Consider the following 20,777-nt stretch of genomic DNA (forward strand, 5'->3'; position numbering starts at 1 on the left):
ACCGTGTGTTTTGGTTCTCACCTCTAGGAATACATAATTAAAAGGCCAGTGCCAGAGGACCTCAGGATCCGTGAGGGTTGATATGGTAAATGCTGGTCAGATAAATAAGATAGCCCAGGACAATTAAGACATTTAAAAACCAAACACATGGGGAGCCAATGCAGAGATTTTTAAACTGGTGTAATGTGCTCCTGCCCTCTGGTCTTTGTCAGCACCCGTGTTGAGTTCTGGAGTAATTGTAAGCTGTATACTAAAAATATTCTTTTTGCGAAGACCAAGTGCAGGGCATTTCAATAATCTAAACGACAGGAAATAAAAGCATGCATCAGCACCTCCGTGGTAGCCTGGGAGAGAAACGGCAGACTCTGGCTATATCCTTCAGATGATAAAAAAATGATCGTGCTTACACTTTTAATATGAGGAATAAAACTGAGCTCACAGTAAAAAATGACGCCCAGGTTATTCACACATTGTGAGGGTTTAACATCTTAATTTTGGTAAAAGTTTCTCTCTGTGACCTTAAACCTTAATTTTGTCCTGATTGAGCTGTAGGAAATACTCTGCCATCCATGACTTAATATCTAAAATCCAATTTAAAAGAGTATCAATGGTCCCTGTGTCATCAGGAGACACGGCAATATACAGCTGTACAGAGGGTGGCCATCTTGTCACTTCTGTCAACTGAAAATGACATCACAGTTGCGCAGGGCTCACGTAATGACCAATCACAGCTCACCTGTTTTCTGAAGCTAAGCCACTGAGATGGACAAAAATCGATGGATTTTTCTGCGTAACTCATATTCCACAAACGCAATATTAATCAGAAAGCCGTGTTTAGAATAGCGGCCCTGCATAGATCATATTCTTTTAAAGAAACATTTAGGGATGACTTCCCCTTTAAGTCTATTTTCAAACCATAACGCTAACCCATAAAAAGCAGCACTTAGATCCACTAGTATCAAGACTGTGACTTTTTTCACATCTGCAATGTACCTGATATCATTTAAAATCCTCAAAAGAGCATTACTATGGTTCATTCTAAATGACTGATATTTCTCAAAACTATTATTTGTATTCAAAAAAAATATCCAATTGGGGGAAAAAAAACGATTTTTCTAAAATCTTAAAAATTGTAAGTTTGTTACAGGTCTGTAATTATTAAAATGCCTGGGGTTTTCCTTCTGCAGCGCAGCATTACGCCTCGATTTTTACGGAAACTGGCCTACTGGAATGTATTCAACTAATTTCACTAATTTTTGTCTAAAAATAGACAGATATTCAATTTTGAATATCTGTCTATTTTTTAGTACACGCACTCCGACGGGAGCACTGTGAGCTACGTCAACGTCAGCAACCCCCAGATTCGCGACGGAGGATTGTATCGGTGCGCCGCACGAAACTCGGCTGGTCGCGGATTAATAGATTAATTGCAAAATTTGTCATAATTGATCGCGATTAATCCTATTTTTCAATAACAATTTTTTACGAAGCTTGGAACAGATATTTACTTTAATTATTGGAATTATTGTGGGAAAAAAAGTCTCTTTCGATTCAAAGACTGTTCTAATAACTTTCTTTGATCCTTGGATACGATTCTTTTCCTCTAAAATACAACTGTTGAATGATACACCAAAGACGTACAACTTGGTATTTGAATTTGGTTTCGCAAAGTGTGCAAATTATTTGGGATTTCTCCAATGAGCCATTGAACAACCTTTTAAAGTAAAACTATATAAAGGTCCATCTTCGCAACGATGACTCTCCTCTAAGTTTAGCTGCAAAATGAGCAGAGAACAGCTGAGTAAATGAAGCTGAGTAAAGTGAGGTTGTTGTTTTTTTTAACGAGTTATAAAATTTAGTTAACGCTTTAACTGTGACGACTCAGCCCTAATATATATATATATATATATATATATATATATATATATATATATATATATATATATATATATATATATATATATATATATATATATATATATATATATATATATATATATATATATATATATATATATATATATATATATATATATATATATATATATATATATACACACACACACACACACACACAATCATTTTCGATAGAACTTGTGCATTGGCTCTCATTAGATTGTGTAGGTGTACCTAATGCGGAGCCCAATGTATTCCAAGATGGATGGAGTGTCGTTAAACATGTGGTTTGTAAGAGAGGAAGAAGAGCATGAAGCAGATGGTTGTCCGGAAGATAGATGTGATGAGAGAAGAGGAGTGCCAGTGTAGTGATGGTAAATTCTGGTGACAAGACCGGTCCTGTCAGGATGATGACTGACCCTGATGGACATGGATGCGTCCCTGTCTACAATTCTTGCTCTCGTTGTCCTGTTCTCTCTTTCTCGCTCATGCTTTTTTTTTCCCTCCTTTGGTGAAATGCGCCGTTGCGACAGGAGAGTTTTCTCCAAAGAGACGTGCCGTAATAATCTCTGCAGTTACATTGAGTTGCATTTCCAGAGCGCTTCAGCTCAGGGGCGACAGAAACTGACACCCACATGCATAGACCTACCTAAAGAAAAGTGGTACTTACCCACTCACAGAAATGGGATACACTCAACTTATCCCAGTCAGGGGGCCAACAGCTACAGTCATTGTTGAGAATACACGTGGATATACTGTATATCATCTGTGTGTTTTTGTGAGTGTGCGTCTTTGTACTCGCGAGACGGTGCTGCTGAATAATACATCTTTGGCTCGTCAAAGCTGCAACTTCAAAGCTCGGCACACACTGAGAAATGGAGAGGAGTGCGTGAGGGGGGAGTGTGAGGCAGGGCGGCGTATAAGAGGAGTGGAAAGGAGACAAATACAAAGATGTACATAAGATGAACTGGAAGAAGAGAAGCTCAGTCAACAGGTGTACGATGATTGAGAGATGCCCGCTGTTGTCCTCTACTGACTCGAATCACATTTCCTCTCTCTCTGAATTGTTTGCTGCTTGAGTCTATCTATATTCGTCTCACAACCACTTACCATTTATAGCTCTTGGTACACTGCGCTATGTAATTTGATCCAATACAGGCGTTCTATCGAAAGGTACTTTAACATCACGACCACAGCAACCTTCGAGTGGCGTTCACATCATGTGTTTGTGAATGGGCTGACTGATGCGTGTTATGGCTTAAGTCTAAGCAACTCGGGGTGGACAAGTTTGTGCAGAAAGAGAACAACTTTTTTCTTTCTCATAATGATGTCATTATTTAGTTTGTCAGCAAAGAACTGCATTATGTTAAGTACCAAATAATATAATTTAATTCAAGTAAAACATTGTCAGAGTACCTGCCGATCCTTAAAAAGTCTTGACATTTCTTTTAATACATATACAGTAGTAATCGTGGCTAAGCTTCAGAAAACAGGTGAGCCGTGATTGGTCGTTACCTGAGCTCTGAGCAGTTGTGATGTAATTTTCAGTCGACATAAGTGACAAAATGGCCGTCCTTAGAGATTTAGGTTTAAAACGAGTGGATTAACTCTTATTCCACAAATGCAATATTTATCAAAATGCTTTGTTTCAACAAGTAGGCCTGCATAGGACATATTCTTGAAAAACATATGTTTGGGTTGACTTCTCTTTTAAGATGTAGGAACTTTGTGTACACATGCCCTCGTCACCGTATTCAGTGATGAAACCGTAATTAATTCACCATAGATTTGACTGAAGTTGGTCTATCTTCAAATTTTTGTGTCTGAAATCTGCCGCTGGTGCAAATGACCGCGTCTATAAGTAGCACTTTGTAGCCGGATAGTTATCTGTGAGTAGGATAACGCTGGCTTGTACAAACATCGCCAATGCAAAGTAAATTGCAAAACCGAAAAAACGTGATCCATAACGGCATATTGTTCCATTCAGGGTGTACCATCCGTCTTATTCTTCACTGGAATTTGAACTTACTGAAGAATTTGTTTGCCTCAGCTTGGTTTTGAGTGACAAATACTGTACAGTGCCCAAAAGGGGGTTTGAAAGAGTACTTCCAGAATGAAAGTTGTGGTTACAATTTGATGTGTAAATTAAGACTGATAGTGATAGGGGAGACTATGATGAAACGCTTATGGAAAAAATATATTTCCTGTGGTGATTATATTATTAAGACAGTAGTGGAGCTATGTGATATTAGTGGGCCGGACTAAAATCCACCATGCTTAGTCCTGCCATTTTTTTATATTTGTCGCCCCTCACCCCCCCTCTGCCTCAAAAATGTGCATCCGGCCGGGCCGGAGGGTCCGACCAGTCCGGCCCAGGGATGGATTGCCCAGCTCTGGGGACAATTGTGTTAGCAAACGGTACACTGCGCACTACGCATAAAATATAGTGCATAAAAGGAATGCTACCAGTCCAAGCATCTGGTGTGGCAAAAACTTTACTCAGTCAAGATCATTCTAACTTCTCTCTTTCTTTTCTTGTCCCCCTTGTCCATCCCTTACCCACAACCTAATCACCCTCCCCCTGTAACTCCTTCCCTCCAAAAATTCCACGACTAAGTTTGGCACCATCAACTAATGAGCTTCTTTTCCTCTCTTTTCTTCCTGTGATCAAATCTTTCTCTCTCTCTCTCTCTCTCTCTCTCTCTCTCTCTCTCTCTCTCTCTCTCTCTTTGTCTGTCTCTCTCTCTCTCTCTCTCTCTCTCTCTCTCTTTCTCTGTCTCTTTCTCTATCTCCTTGCCCTTCTCGTGTTTCTGTTAATCAGGCAATCCGAGGATTCGACCGATGAAGAACATCACAGCTGTGGCAGGACGCAGCTCTTTTGTAAACTGCCGAGTGATCGGCTACCCATATTACTCCATCAACTGGTACAAGGAGGGGCTTCTGCTTCCTGACAACCATCGTCAGGTGATGTCAGCCATACTGTATAAATACCCACTGTCCGGCCACAGTTCTATTCTGTCTTTTGCATAACAAAGACTAATTTGGTGATTAACTTCATATTTGTACTTTTGAGTTATTTTGAACTGATCACAAGGTTTTCTAATACTGCACATTGTATCCTAATTTTAGGAAATGGTGTTTAATGAAAGCAAATATAGTGAAATTAGTTGAGTAGTTGAGAATAATGCTTGTGAAAAAAAATGATGATTGCCTTGAGTCATTACAACCTTGAACTCAAACATTAGAATTATAAAAAGGAAGCGCAAATTTTGGCTGTATTTGGCCAAGGCGCTAACCATTATGTAACTCTTTGCAGGTGGTGTTCGAAAACGGTACCCTGAAGCTTACTGATGTCCAGAAGGGGATGGACGAGGGGGCGTACATCTGTAGTGTGCTCATACAACCTCAGCTGTTCATCAAGCAGACTGTATATGTCACAGTCAAAGGTGAGTCACGTCATTCCATCTAAGTTCCCTACTTCAGCGGTCACATGAGACAAAGTGCAAGCTTCTTCTAACAAGAATTTAGTAGGACTTCATATAAAAAGTCATATCATATTTTTAGCCATCTCTGGGGGGTCCATTTTGTCTTCTGTCGACTGAAAATGACATCGCAATTGCTCACAATGACCAATCATGGCTGACCTGTTTTCTGAATCTGAGCCGGACAATCTAAGAATTGTGAATAAAGGTGCCCTTACCATAAACGTGTGATGTGAGTATGTCCATTGTGGGACATCTTTAGACCGTAAAAATCTCTACCAGCGTATACATTGAAACGACCCAGAAGTGGAAGTCTTTGTTTCCTCTTAAAATAACCTTACATTATTTTGCAATTATTATTTTATAAAAAATGAAAATGTCTTAAATTAAAACGCAAAGGTTTTGCAATAAAACGCAACAGTATTGCATAATTACTCAATCTTAAATATTCCCTTTATGACCGACAGAGTGCAAGGATGGAAGTGCTTTTAAAGGACGTGGATAACTACGCGCGATAATTTTTATGAATAAGGACGGCGGTACCCAGGTCGCGGACGGATGACGGACAGGCAAAAAAGGGTCAAGTGCCCAGCTCTGACAAAGAGTATTACATTGTGTATTTAAAACAACCACATAACTTCGGAAGGTCCCTTAGCTTAATGCGGACACACACTGCAAAATGCCATTTGACGGGCTAGCAATAATCAGAGATGTAACGGTGTTAAAACCCGTAGGCAAAATATATTAGAAACTATGCAGCAACACATAGACATATAACAATTCTCACAGGCATATATTCTTTATCCTCTGCAAAAAAACAACTAACTCCTATGATACTGTCCACTGGTGGCCAAGCCACGCATAACAGAAGGTGCCTAAATGAATAATAATAATGCACAAACTGTTTAATTCTTCACATTGGATTTAATGGCCCGTCAGGCCACCCGAAGGTCACTGATGCTGGCCTGACCGGGCCAGTTCAAACTTCATGAATAAATACAATAAAAGCAACACGTTCTTGCTTTATAAAATCAAATTTTCAATATGTAGGGTTGTATCCACTTAAATTGACTAATCATTATTGAATAAACTTAAAAGTAAAAAAGTAACTACATGAAAATAATATTTTGTTAAAGGCTTACATATTTGGACCCTGGTACAATATTATAGACTGCTATTTTCCTTATTAAAAACCACACAGGCGATTTTTTTTAGGGTGGGAGGCTAGAACAGATGAATGACATTTCCATTCATATCAATGGGTAAAGATAATTTGAGTTACGAATGAACTCTCTATCTCAAGGCACCACTGTATTATGCTGATTTAAGTATTCCAGTGTTTGAAAACGCACAGAATTTTGCGACATTTCAGTATAGAGAAGTAAACTGTCACTATTCATGTGGCTCTTACTCATAAGAGCACAGGGAACAATTATGCGTAAGGAGTAGTGCGATTGTAGAGTAGAAAAGGTTGTGAGTAAAGCAGGAAGAGAATAAAGCATGTATGCGTTGCCTCTAATAATCCCTGGTTAAGGGACGGAGTGGACAAGTGTGCTCTCGCATCCACTCAGCAATTACCTGGGATGGGGCCCGAGTGCTATTGAACAGGATTTGTGCGAGAGCAAGCCAAACACATTTGTAAATGTGTGGTGGATGTGTTTGGATTCTACCTGCCACCTTGCGTCTTTATTCACTTCACCCTCTGCAGCAGCATCGTTGTGTACGTATTGTGCGTTTTGTCTGGACGCCGTGTTGGAAGATAGCGGTGCTGCGTGTTTGCGTACGTGCGTTTGCAAAGTGCAGGCGTGTGAATGTGTGCTCGTCATGTCTCTGATTTAATTAGATGAATTTTAATGAGGTCCAGATTAAATCCCCCAGATGTCTCAGCTGTAACCCCCGCCGCCGCCACCCTCCCCAAATCTGAATCACCTCCATCGGTCTCCATAGCAACACCATTCTGCCCCTGTGGATGGGGCCCTAATTAGAGCAGCTATTATGGGTTGGTTTTATCAGGGCAGGCCGTGTTGGAGTGGAGAGGTTGGCGAGGGGCACAGGCGCATCATCGGCTAGTGGGCGTAGATAGGCAGGCGAAAATGTTTTAGAAGCTTCGGGGGAATGTAAAAACGGGTGTTGAGTGGGGAGGGCTTGACAGTTTAGGTGAATGTACAAACTATGTTTTTTTGTCTACTATCTCTCTCCCTTCTCTGCTTCATTCTCATGCCACCTCTACCCCACACACCGCTGACTCTCCACCTCGTGTCCTTTCAATGCCCCCACATTCCCAAATCGGCACGTCTCCCCATATCCTGCCTTCACATCCTCTCGCTATATTCCATCCTTCACTTATTCATATCTGACTTTGAATCTCTGTCTTCACCTCTTGCTCACCCTGCTCATTTAAACAACCATCAAACGGTTTGATTCTCTTCTTCCCTTTATTTCCATTACCCCTGTTTGTCGTCTCCCACCCTCCTGCCCTGTATTTCACCCTGTTGCCTGTCCTTGCATTGTCCCGACTCCGTGTTTTCATCACACACTGCCATCACTATTATACGTCATGTCACTCTTTCTCTTCCCTCCTTCTCCACACCTTTTTTTCCCCTCGCATTCATTCACTGTAATCCCGCCCAGTTCCTCCGCTGATCCAGCCATTTGACTTTCCGCCGACCTCCATCGGCAAGCTGATGTACATCGCCTGCGTGGTGGCGTCCGGAGACATGCCCATCCGCATCACGTGGCGCAAGGACGGCCAGGAGATCGTGCCTTCGTCGGGCATCACCATCGACACCAAGGAGTTCATGAGCTCCCTGCAGATCTCTAAGGTGTCTTTGAAGCACAACGGCAACTACACCTGCATCGCCAGCAACGACGCTGCCACTGTGAGCACTGAGAGGCAGCTCACTGTCACAGGTGAGGAAGACGCAGAAGCAGAGAGGGGTTCTGCCAAGGATAATCATCTAAGTTTGGATCAATATGAAATTAAACAGCTTTAAATACACCCACTGACCATAGCTTCCATTGGGACAAATAAAGCAGCCACGTTACCTTGACTATTCAACAGTTTTGGTTAAGAGTTGAGCAAGAATTTATCATTCTTAGTGCTTAAAGAAAATATTTTGAAAAAGCCAACAAACGTTACTAAGTTCTTCAAAAGTTCTGTACAAAATCTTTGAAAGTGTTTGACTAGTTTTTGCATAGTCCCGTTCACACAATGTATACCTTATCTTGTACTTTTACATGCGTCACACACAAAAAAATACAGAAAAAGAATCAAATAACTTCATTATATTGATATCAGTAAATGATGTACCCAAAACTGTATTTATTCCCCGCAGTGCCACCTCGTTTTGTGGTGCAGCCCAACAACCAAGACGGAATCTACGGGAAGTCAGGTATTCTAAACTGCTCAGTTGATGGATACCCACCTCCCAAGGTCATGTGGAAGCACGGCAAAAGTGCACTAGGTATAAAATCACGTTCTTAACTTTCTTTTGCAACCACCGCCCCCAACATGCGACACACCTGCATGTATTTTGCCGATAGAGAATGATTGTGCAAGTGTGCCTGTGTAATGTATTCTACTTTTCACTTTTGGTGTGTGCTAAGTCTTAGGCTAAAATAGGAATATATTATTATTAGCACATTTGAATGACACTGTATTATTAAAGGACACAATCAATCTAGTAGTTGAAACTGTATTTGGGGGACAGTTTACACCCTTTTAAGGGTTTGACCTGGACCTTTCTCTAAATAAGTTCAATTTGTGCTCTGTAAAACCAATATAATAGATGAACCAAATTAACTGGAAAATACAATTTCTGGAAAAATTAACCTGTGAATTCTGAAATACTGAATGGAAACATGTGGAAACATATGGAATGATATTGAACGATATTGAAAGATATGAAATGATATTCATGATATTGAAAAATATGGAGTGATGTGGAATGATATTGGTGATGTGCAGTATGTTGGTGAAAAATGTTGAGTTTTCGATATACGGGAATTTTCACTATGTTCAAAATCATTCCCAAGGTGAGTTGAATGAGCTGAACATTGATAAATTTAATTACGAACAATGTGAATCTGTTATGTTGAATGTACCATTAGAAATTAATGGGGAATTTGGGGGGGACAATTTTCAAATTGTGGGGAAAACTTTCAAAGAAAAGAAGGGGAAAATAATACCTTCCATCTTGTGAATTTTTGGAATATGTTGAAGTTGGAATGGTGAGAATTGTTTGAGAAAAGTGGACGTAGAAGCATAGAATAAAATAAAGTTAAACCTTGTAGAGTAACATGTGTGGATGTTTCCCACAGTCACAGAATTAAACATGCATTGATCCCACTTGCAATTTCAAATTTTCACCAGTCAAATATCTTGTGTATACTAACTCTTGCAATCGATTTCCAGACAGTTAAAGTGGTGGCAGGTCCCAGCGTTCTAACCTCAATCCATTTCTCCCTTTCTTTCTGTCTGCTGTATTTTGGCTCAGCGGGTATCGGGAACCCACAGCAGTACCACCCTGTGCCTCTGACGGGCCGAATACAGATCATGAACAACGGCTCGCTGCTCATCCGCCATGTCCTGGAGGAGGATCGTGGCTTCTACCTGTGTCAAGCCTCCAACGGGGTGGGCTCCGACATCAGCAAGAGCATGGCGCTCACTGTTAAGAGTGAGTATATCAACTCTTATTGCCTAATAGTATAATTACTTGGCCACAAAAGTACCCTTAGAAGACTACCACAACCCCATGATGCTAGTAGAAACCTCTCTCCCTCCGAAAAAAATACTCTGCGTTCATCTTCCTGTCCCTCGTAGGCTACATTTTTTTTTAAATACCCAATACTTTGTCAGACTTCAGTTGCAGGTCTTCAATGTTAAAAATCTAATTGACTTGAGGGATATTAGCTTTGACTTTTAAGAACAATTCTTAGTCTCCCTACAAAATTAACCTTTCACACTTTTATATGTACAGTAAAGTGTTGCCTTGAGATACGAGTGACACGGGTTTTTTCAACTTCAAGCTGTTTTTTTCCACTCCCAGCTGAAGTTTATTGTCACACTAAACATAAAGCAAAATGAATTACAGTACATGTTATTTAAGACAACCTCATACCTTTGCGTTAGATAGCTCAGTTTAGCTCAGTGCTAAAAAACAATGCAAATTGCCATAGACAGACTAAAAATAGCCTCAGTGTTGCGGTTTTACAACCATTTAAGCAACGGCTATTTCAATGCAAACATTGGGGCAACACATGTAGACAGATGATATATCGATGCTCACAGGCATGTATTCTTTAGCATCTGTGAAGACTGACTGAATGACTAATATCACTGCGGCTAACATATGAGTTTTGACCGGCTCCATATACAGTCGTGTGTGTGTGCATTATGCAGCCCCTGGGTTGCCAAGGCATTCACACAAGGTGTGACACGGTGTTCATTGAATTGAAGCAAAAGCTCTTTAATTCTTTACATAATATTTGATTATGTCATTACTGCGTGTTTTCATAAACTACAATATAACAGAGCGCTATTTTTCCAATTCAAAAAAGTTGAAATATTTGCTGTGTTGTTTGTGAGACTTACATTAGTGGCCTTTCACTTCATTTCAGTGGTGAGAGAACATTTTGGATATGAGTGTTTGAGTCATGAGTGTGACCACAAAACAAATGAAACCTCAAGGCACCACAGAATTTATTGTTGTGTTTTTGTTGGAGTTTGTATAATCACCACAAGTGAGCCCGTCACTAATGTGAGTGAAATTTCACTCACAAGACCTCAATCATGTGCTGTGGACATTTTCTTCCCCAGATTCTTATTTGGATTTATAAGGCGGCCCCGTATATATAAGACAAACGAGTCCGAAGAAGCCTGCCAAAGACGGATAGGATAGTTTTATACCTTGGTGTGTGTGGGCATATGTGTATATTGGATGGACTGTGAGAATGTCGAGCAAGTGAGCAATTGATCCCCCGAACCCTCGGGATCTGTCTACAGACAATCAAAACCACTTTGAGCTTAATCATTATCTGCAATCAATCGGCATGGCCTGCCCTCGCTGTCAGTAACGGCCCGCGTGATGACAAAGCACGGGGAGAGTGCCGGAGGACGACTCGCACGCCGCACACAGGGTGCCATTATGAAGTGAAGAAGAGGGTAATATTAGTTTCATCACGCCGGACAATGCCCTTATCTGACAGCGGCATCGACAAAAGAGATGTTAACGGATCATTTCTGGCACGTTTGACACTATCTCGTGCTGACACAAGTGTATGAATACCTGCACTGGCAAGGGGTCACTCCACCCCCCGCCCGCCTCTTGCTTTACTTGTGGTGTTAGTGTTATTGATTGAACCGTTCCTCTCCTGTGCCTCCCTCAATTTTGTCTGGTTCAGTGGCGAGAGAGGAAAACGAGGCGAGTGTGAGATGAATAAGTGATGAAAACAAAACAGCAGCGCCTTCCTCCTCGGGTCGATATGGTGTGTGCGGGAAGATTGAGTGCGCGAGTGATTTTGTGTACAGAGGAATGCAGAGTGTATCGCTTTTGCCTCTTCATTCACCTAGACCTCAATGTTAACTATCGGCGAATGCGAGAGGAGGTTTATTGACTTTACCTCATTGACCATTGCTCCTCATCGCTGCAACTTGGCCACTCTCAACTCCACCTTTTTAACGGCTCGCTCTCCTTCCCTCGCCCTCTCTGCTCCTTCACCTCCTTTTAAACCCTGCTTATTATCCACTCACTTTGGTGTCGGTCCACCCCCCCCCCCCCCATCATCCCCCCCCCCCCCCAACGTTTCATCCCGCCCTCCCCGCTGCAGTCCCAGCCATGATCACAAGTCACCCCAACACCACCATGGCCAAGAAGGGTCATGTTAAGGAGCTGAACTGCACCGCCAGGGGAGAATGGCCCATCATCATTCGCTGGGAGAGAGGCGACACGGTCATTGACCCGGACCGCAATCCCCGCTACTCTATTACCACCAGCCCCAACGAGAAGACGGACGAGGTGTTGTCCACTCTCAAGGTAGGAAAGACTCACGCCTTGCAGAGCGCTCGGCTGATGAAAGCAGACAGCGGTGACTTTGACTCCCACTTGACAAATTGTTGCACTTTGTTTCCACAAGTCAGGGTGCAGGTTGCAGAAACAACACACGGTCACTTTAAGTGTTTTCTTCAAGTCGGAGAATTTATTTGAAAAAATAACTAGCATTTGCAATCCCCTTCACGATTGCGTGTGCATGCTGAGAGATGATGTTGCTGGGATGATGTGCCAAAGAAAGAAATGTATTGCCAAATATAACTAATAACTTTAGACACCCCAGCAGTCTTCAAATACCGTGCGAGTGTCCTCCCTAGAGGCTGTGAGGAGTATACGGACGACATCAAAACCCTGATTTGATGCTTTTTAAGTCTGAGGCGATGACATCCCTGCTTTCTACATTGTATCTATCTATAGCAAGTGCTAAATTGCGTGTTCGCTCTAACAGATTGTGGCGCCGTTGGTGGGCGTGTAGCACGTCTGTTACAAAGATTGCTATCTTTTACTAAGATCCCAAGTAGCGGGCGCGGAATTGTGTGTCCACACACAACAGATAGTAATTGCTTTTCGCAACAGGTGTAGACGCGGTAGAGACAACCGTATTTAAAAGAGGGTTTTTGCACTTTGTGTAATTCTGATGGTTTTCATTTGGGAGAGCACTGCACGTGCAAAATTAAGTTGGAAGAAATGGAATTCAAAGTGTTGGTGTAAAAAGAAAACAAACATATTAATCATTGCTGATAATTTTGGGGAAATCAGCAACCACCATGTTCTATTTGATGTAACTCACCCCAATTGGGTGGCAATTGGATGTAGTATGCAGTATGCAGCCATCCTGTGTAACATTGTGTTTCAAACTGAGGATGGCACATCTGAAAAAACTCCTCTAGGAGAGGCCAGTGCCAGTTGTCTCAGTGCCCCCGGAATTACCCAAAAGCACAGAAATGCAGTTTTCAAAGGAGTTTTGTCATCAGTGATATGGCATGACTCCTTCTTGTGACTGGCTGTCATTCTAACGTCGAAATATTGTCATTCATTTTGTCATTTGCTACAAAATGAAGAAAAGGATTGTCAAATTCCTTATCTTACCGTGTCAACAAAGTAAAAAAATAACACTTAAATTTGCATCTTGACCTTGAAACACCTCATTTGAATTCATTCTTGTTTGGCCCGCATGCATCAACTTCCTACAAAGTTTCATGGAAATCGGTTAAGTTGTTTTAGCATAATCCTGCACACTAACAAGTGAGCAATGATAAGAAAACAACCTCTTGGCAGGGATATGCAAATGTTTGTAATTTTTTTTTTAGAGTGTCTTCAAAATAAAAGCAAAACAATCAATATTGACACTGATGCCGAGATGTACCTTTCTCTTGTCCAGAACAAAAATGACCAACACACCTTTGGCATAGCACTAGAGAAGAGCCGCACCACCTTCATTATCTCCTCACAGATACTAAATAGTCGACTTGCGAATATGTCTGCGTGTCTACTTGTAGCTAAAGCCTGCAGAGCGGGAGGACTCGGTCTTCTTCTCCTGTCACGCCATCAACTCATACGGCGAAGGACGAGGCCTCATTCAGCTCACTGTGCAAGGTACTCGTACTCTTCTTTACACTGATGAAAATCAACATCTCCACTGGTTCATTCACACTGCTTAATCCTCAGAGCCCCCAGACCCTCCAGAGCTGGAGGTGCGGGAAGTGAAAGATCGCAGTATGAACCTGCGATGGACGCAGAGGTTTGACGGGAACAGCGTCATCACCTCCTATGACATCGAGTATAAGAACAAGACAGGTGTGTAGGAGAACCACAGAAAAAGAGGATCCGTTGATTCGGTGGATTGAAAGGAAACAATGTCACCTTTTTGCCAGATACCTGGGAGCTGAAACATGCCACTCGAAACATTTCCCCCACTAACAATCAGGCCAACATTGTGGACCTCCACCCTGCCTCCGTCTACAGCATCCGCATGTATTCCTACAACGCCATCGGGAAGAGCGAGGCCAGTAAGGAGCTCACCATCAGCACAGAGGAAGCTCGTAAGTACATGGCCGCATGTGAGAAAAGATACCATTTTTATTTGGCTGCGTGACAAATAGCACACTGTCCGTGTTCGCAGAGCCTGATGGTCCCCCCATGGACGTGATCCTGCAGCCGGTGACCTCTCAGAGTATCAGGGTTACTTGGAAGGTAATGCATTCTGTTTCCTGCAGAGGTGGCAAAAGTACTCACACAGTGTACTCCAGCAGACGTACAGATACTTGAAAAGAAAGACAAGATCAAATAAACAGTACAGAATCTCAAATGTTTCATTTTTTAACTGACAAACAAAAAAAGGTTATATTATCTAAGAGGTGTTGCACTCCTAGATTTTTTTTTTTTTCAATTGACGCTAATGTTATCAAAGGCGTGTTGACTAGTTTCGGATGACGTCGATAATTTTTTAGAGCAGTGTTAGAATTTGTAAAAAAAAACAAAAAACACACACAGGAGGTGGAAATGATTCGCACCAATCGATCTGCACCAACAATGGAGAGCTATTACACCAAATTCACATAGAACATGCACATTCAAAGACAAGAACATTAACGTGACTGCCCCCCGTGGCATGATGGTGTTTCCATTCAGAGAAAACTCGTCTCACTCTGTAGGCTTGCCACTGTGACAGCAAGGTAATGTTTACACAACTTGGACAAACGGGGTAACCTGTCCTTGTTCTATGCCGGCCACAGCAGCGGCTTCTACATGGTGGGAATTTGCTGTGTTTACAAATAATGACGGTTGAATAATTCCCCGTCACAGTTTCACTTTAATTGTGTGTGTAGCATTGTGTATAGGGAGTATACACAAGGGGTTCAAATCAGGCAGGGCTCCAGGATTTCAGAGATTTTTTAGAAGCTTGTGGCTTTTTAGGCTGGCAAAAGACACGTCCGCCACAAATCATTCTTTGAGCCAACAACCTCAAACATTTTTTGGAAAATATGCGGTGCTTTAAGTGGAAAAAAATGTGTGCCGGTACTCACGTTATTCGACTGTTGCCAGGTAAATTAGGCAGTGGGTAACAGCAGATCACGAACCAACTAACTAACTAACTAACTAACTAACTAAAGAAATAAAGCAATACTAGTTAATAAAAATAAACAACTACAATATTTTCTGTCTAAGTTTGAAATGTCTGACTGCTTTTGAATGCATCTCTCGTTTTGTGCACATCGCGTGATAATGATGTCACTGTTTGCCATATCATAAAATAACGGCATAAGTAACTTGCGGTTTCTTGGGGTCCTAAATCAGCGATTGAATATGACTTCGGTATGGCAAATAAAGTCAGCCAAAATGTTGAGATGGTAAGTCAAGCTAACCGTCACACCATCACATGGGCCAATTTCAAAATAAAAGCATGCTCAGGCTATTTTATTGGAGTCTATGTATTATTTGGTGAGCTTTTATTTTGAAGTTAGCCTTTGCGTCGGGGGTCACTGATAGTGTAGTGGTACACACGCCAGAGTTGTGTGCGGGCAGCGTGGGATCAGTTCCTACTCAGTGACGGTACGGTGTCTGTGTGTGTGTGCCCTGCGACTGGCTGGCGACCAGTTCCCGGTGTGGTCTGCCTTTCGCCCATTGTCAGCTGGGATGGGCTCCAGCACCTCCCCGCGACCTCGAACAGGAGAAGCGTTTTGGAAGATGACGTGCATTGCCTTTGCGTCGGCACCGTGCTAGATTAGGAATATGTTTGCAGCTTCCTTGACATGTCTAAATGATGGCATACACCATATAAATTGTTACCGGAGGCCAGGGACGGAGCCAGAACGTGGTTAATGGGTGGGCCTGGAAAAATCAGGGTGGGCCTGAATATTTCTTTCACTGAGCACAATCCTCCTGTCCCAACACATCGTATATCCAAATAAAATGACAAACTGAATATGAAGTTCAGATCTTCCTTAGACAACCACAATTATACCTTTCTTAATATTCAATAAAATAAATAAAAAACAAACACACAAGGAAACACAAATTCAAAAATAGCTTAACCTCTTTAGGCTTAGTGGCCACATACATGGAACATCACTTTCTAGCTCTTGTGTCCACAAGCGTGTGCACTGTGGAACTTTGGGTGTTTTGGACACATATGTGGGCACTTACACTGCCATCTTGTGGTCTCAGAAGAGTATTACATACTACAGTCAAAATACAGTATACAAAATACAGTACAATACAATACAAAAAACTAAAAGATGATGCTTAGTTTTTCTTCTAATTAGGTTCCAATAAGCCCAAATAGCAAAAACAAATAAAAAATACATGTAAAAAAACAGCTTGGGCCTTAGGAGGTTAATAATAATTTACAAAACAATTAAAAGTATATAGGCGGCACGGTGGTCGACTGGTTAGCACGTCCGCCTCACAGTTCAGAGGTCGTGGGTTCGATCCCGGCTCCGGCCTCCCTGTGTGGAGTTTGCATGTTCTCCCCGTGCCTGCGTGGGTTTTCTCCGGGCACTCCGGTTTCCTCCCACATTCCAAAAATATGCATGGTAAGTTGATTGGATACTCTAAAATTGGCCCTAGGTGTGATTGTGAGTGCGGATGTTTGTCTCTGTGTGCCCTGCGATTGGCTGGCAACCAGTTCAGGGTGTCCCCCGCCTACTGCCCAAAGACAGCTGGGATAGGCTCCAGCACGCCCCGCGACCCTTGTGAGGAGAAGCGGTACAGATAATGGATGGATGGATTAAAAGTATATATTTCATGAATCTCATTGGGTGGGCAGTGTGTCAATCTGGTTGGGCCTGTGCACACCCAGGCTCACCCATGGCTCCGCCACTGCCAGAGGCAGAAAAAAATGAAAAAAAAACCTCATACTGAGGTCTATGAGTATAACAAAGTGCAAGAGAGAAAAAGTCTCAGTACGCTCGAGGCTAAAATTGAGTTGTCTCGGTACTCCATACCATTGCATACTGGCCCACTTAAAGAACTGGCGTTGGTAACGTTCCCTGGTTTACATTCCTCAATGATGCTGCTGTGCCTAATTGTTTCCATTCAACAGCTCTCCAACATCTCAGTCAATCAAATCCTTAACCGCAGTTGATTTCACCTCTCTCCATTTGTTTTTTTATGTTTGTCATGAAGCTTGAAAAAGAAAGAAAGAATGGGTCGAAAATACAGATTATAAAAGTAAAAATTCATCAGAAAAATATACATTAATTACTGAGAGCACTCTTCCTGCTTTAACATGATGTTGAGATTCATCTCATTCCGCCCCACAGGCGCCCCGGAAGGAGCTGCAAAACGGAGTGATCCGGGGTTACCAGATTGGTTACAGAGAGAACGGCCCAGGCAGCAACGGCCAATACAGCATTGTGGAGATGAAGGCCACCGGAGACAGTGAGGTCTACACGCTGGACAACCTCAAGAAGTTTGCCCAGTACGGCGTGGTGGTTCAGGCCTTCAACAGAGCTGGCACCGGGCCCTCCAGCTCCGAGATCAATGCTACTACACTTGAGGATGGTAAGGAGCAGTCAATTTACAGCCGACGGCCACGACATTAGGTACACATACCTACTGTCGTGTCGAAAAGTCTAATGTTCGTTTGTGGTGCAGTTATGTCAACCTATTGAGTTACATGGGAGGCAAAACACCTCTGAGTATCGTACAGTACACTTCCGCACCACGGCAAACTACAATAAAAGAGGAAATGTCTGTTTTTTTCAAGTGTAAAAACGGGCCACTTTAGTGACCAGCTGCCATAATTGATGCTTTTCAAACAGCACGGCGCCGCGTGAGCAAGTGGAAGAGCAAACTGTCACCCATCCGCCAGCTTTGATTCACAGTTACTGCACGTTCTGTGTCGCTTTCTCGCCGCCTGAACTGTGTCACGTTGCTCCATCTTTATTTTTTTTCTCACTCGAAAACCACCGCCTTTGCTCTATTCTAACAAGAATGAATGCCTGCTGTAATCCAAAGCTTTCGTATCCTGGCGGTGCACAAAGGAGTGCGGCGAAGAGCCGGGTGATTAGATGGAAATAAACAACTACAACTGATCTTATTGATGTTTCTTTTTCAACTTTTTTTTCAGCAGGGCCAAACGTTTGCTCGTTTTAGATGTTGTACTGTGCAAACTGCTCTTTAGTGAACTGATTCCTTTTCATTTGCTGATTAGACAAAGATGTCTGATGACTAATACTTGAGTGTAACTGAACAATAATGGCAATTTTTTTTTTTGGTCAATACAACAATTATTGTAATCGAAGAAATACCAGACAGTGCATCCAGAAAGAATTCACAGCATTTCACTTTTTCCACATTTTGTTATGTTAAAGCCTCATATCAAAATGGAACAAATTCTCATTTGGGGAAGGGGGGCAAGGGTTGTTGGCAAGTGGCCATCATTCGCCGAAACATAGTCGGCGACGGGGTGCGCTGCCACACGCTGAAACATAATCAATCGTTGACGGGGGAGGGTGTGGTCTGATGGTTGTTGGCGGCCGTGGTAGCCAGGACCGGCCCGTGAATATACCGGCCGTTCGGGAAAATTCACATATTTTACTGAAATTGCCACCCCGCCCCTGCCTACAGTGAACTATGGTGGTGGCTTGAAAAAAAAAAAATCTGACTTCTGGTGGAAAACCAAAACTTGTCAGAGAAAGCCGAGTAGAACATCAGAACTTTATTTGGAATTTGTTAATCAGAGTCAGATATCACATATCAACACGAGCGACTGTGTAAGAGGCCGTGCTTACTTGTGCAACCACATTGCAGTTTGTTTTTACTTTCCCTCTCTTGTTTTTGTTTGTTTGCAAATGAGTTCTACAGGTTATAGGTAATGATGGAAAAAAGTTTTGAAAGGATTTAGCTTGGTCTCAGTTATTATAACACAAAACCTTTCATTTGAACAGGGTGTGTAGACTTTACAAATCCACTGTACTTGCCATCCGACACATTTGCAATAGGAAAGCTCTTCACTTCCAACACCCGACTTACAACTGTTTCTGATTTAGCACCATTCCGTTGCCGTCATACCGCAATCGCAGTTAAAAATGACACCTGACTCCTGCAATGCTGCTTTAGAGATGGGGAGCTGGCCCAAAATTAGGCAGAAAAATGTTATCAATTTTACAGCCACTGGAACAAATGATAAGCACTGGTTTGTATATGCATTATTTCAGTTTTGCCTTAAAAACGTTTTTTTTTCCAAGGCTTCCTATAATCTCTGTCATCACTGCTTGTCGCTCTTTCCCCATGCAAACAGATACACACGTACGGTACGCACACAAACACACACAGAGAACAGTTGGCTGATCCCCATTGGTCCAGAGCAGGCAGAGCCCTCCAGCGCTTCCCCGTGGTTGTCACCGTGGCGACAGCGATATTGACGGCCATTATGATAATAGTGATAACAACAAGCATACTAAAAATAATTATAATTAGCTTGTCTGTTGGTCCGTCTTTCCCTCGGCCTGCTTCCTGCTGTAATTATCTGCAGCTGAGCGCTTTGTCTCCCTGAACCCTCTTTTTATGTTTTTCTTCCCTTCCTCTGCTTTTAACTCTCTTCCTCCCTTCCTCCTTTCTTCCACCACCCTCCCCCCTTCTTGCAGTCAAAAAATGCCTACGTTTTCATGTTAATCCACCCTTATTGGTTGTCTTATCAATGATCCAACAGAAAAAGCGGTTAGGTTTTACTCATCCTCGTCATCTTTCTTCATTTATCTATTTGCATCTGGCGTGTAATGCTAGTAGGCCCTCACCTTTTCTCCCCTGGATTAAGCATATGTCCTCATATATACTTGCAAAGTGAGAAGAGATGCATCCTAATTATTTACACTTGTAGCCCAAAGGTCTATTCAGGCAAGGCCCTGTTTCCTCACTTCCTCCGTCCTCCTCCCCACCTCCGCCCTTCACGCCAGCTGCCCAGAATAACGGCCCTGGTGGACTTGGCCCAATCTTGTGTCTTTCAGTCGGCGCTCTTCCTCTCTTCCTGCACCTCCCGACCCCTTGCACAAGTTGACTTCTGTTCGTCGTCGACACTGCGCGTTATTCAAAGCCTGAAAAGTCAATGCTTCAGATGCGACACCTGGATGAGCGAGAACAGAGCTCGACTTGTGCCGAGAGAGAAGCGCCTATATATTTTGCAAGGCCGTTGAATCGCCACTGGGTTGCAGCGGAAACTCCCATTAGGGCTTCGCTAATTAACCTTCAATGGGCCACTCGTTACACACTCCTGATTTACTGTCAAACCTTGGCCAAGCCTTCCTTTCATTTTTCAATGAAATTATCCCATACTCTACTGTACTGCATTCAGGGGGCATCCAGAATTGTACCAAGTGAATTTTTTCATTCACAAAACGGGTCTTTT

At 42.5% G+C, this 20,777-nt stretch overlaps 1 protein-coding gene across 2 annotated transcripts in view; it reads left to right on the plus strand.

Annotated features, from left to right (window-relative positions):
• Positions 1-20,777, plus strand: part of dscaml1 (Down syndrome cell adhesion molecule like 1) — a 131,446-nt gene that overhangs the window by 86,918 nt on the left and 23,751 nt on the right. For both annotated transcript variants that reach the window (XM_086035041.1, XM_086035042.1), the window contains exons 8-18: positions 4,718-4,860; positions 5,213-5,342; positions 8,010-8,288; positions 8,714-8,842; positions 9,875-10,054; positions 12,207-12,412; positions 13,927-14,023; positions 14,096-14,224; positions 14,302-14,469; positions 14,550-14,620; positions 17,692-17,932. In XM_086035041.1, coding sequence (XP_085891167.1) covers positions 4,718-4,860; positions 5,213-5,342; positions 8,010-8,288; positions 8,714-8,842; positions 9,875-10,054; positions 12,207-12,412; positions 13,927-14,023; positions 14,096-14,224; positions 14,302-14,469; positions 14,550-14,620; positions 17,692-17,932 — 1,773 coding nt within the window. The remainder of the gene's footprint in view (positions 1-4,717; positions 4,861-5,212; positions 5,343-8,009; positions 8,289-8,713; positions 8,843-9,874; positions 10,055-12,206; positions 12,413-13,926; positions 14,024-14,095; positions 14,225-14,301; positions 14,470-14,549; positions 14,621-17,691; positions 17,933-20,777) is intronic.

This window comes from Filicampus tigris, chromosome 7, assembly GCF_054856515.1.
Source record: "Filicampus tigris isolate MCC_2025a chromosome 7, RoL_Ftig_1.0, whole genome shotgun sequence".
Classification (NCBI taxonomy): Eukaryota; Metazoa; Chordata; class Actinopteri; order Syngnathiformes; family Syngnathidae; genus Filicampus; species Filicampus tigris.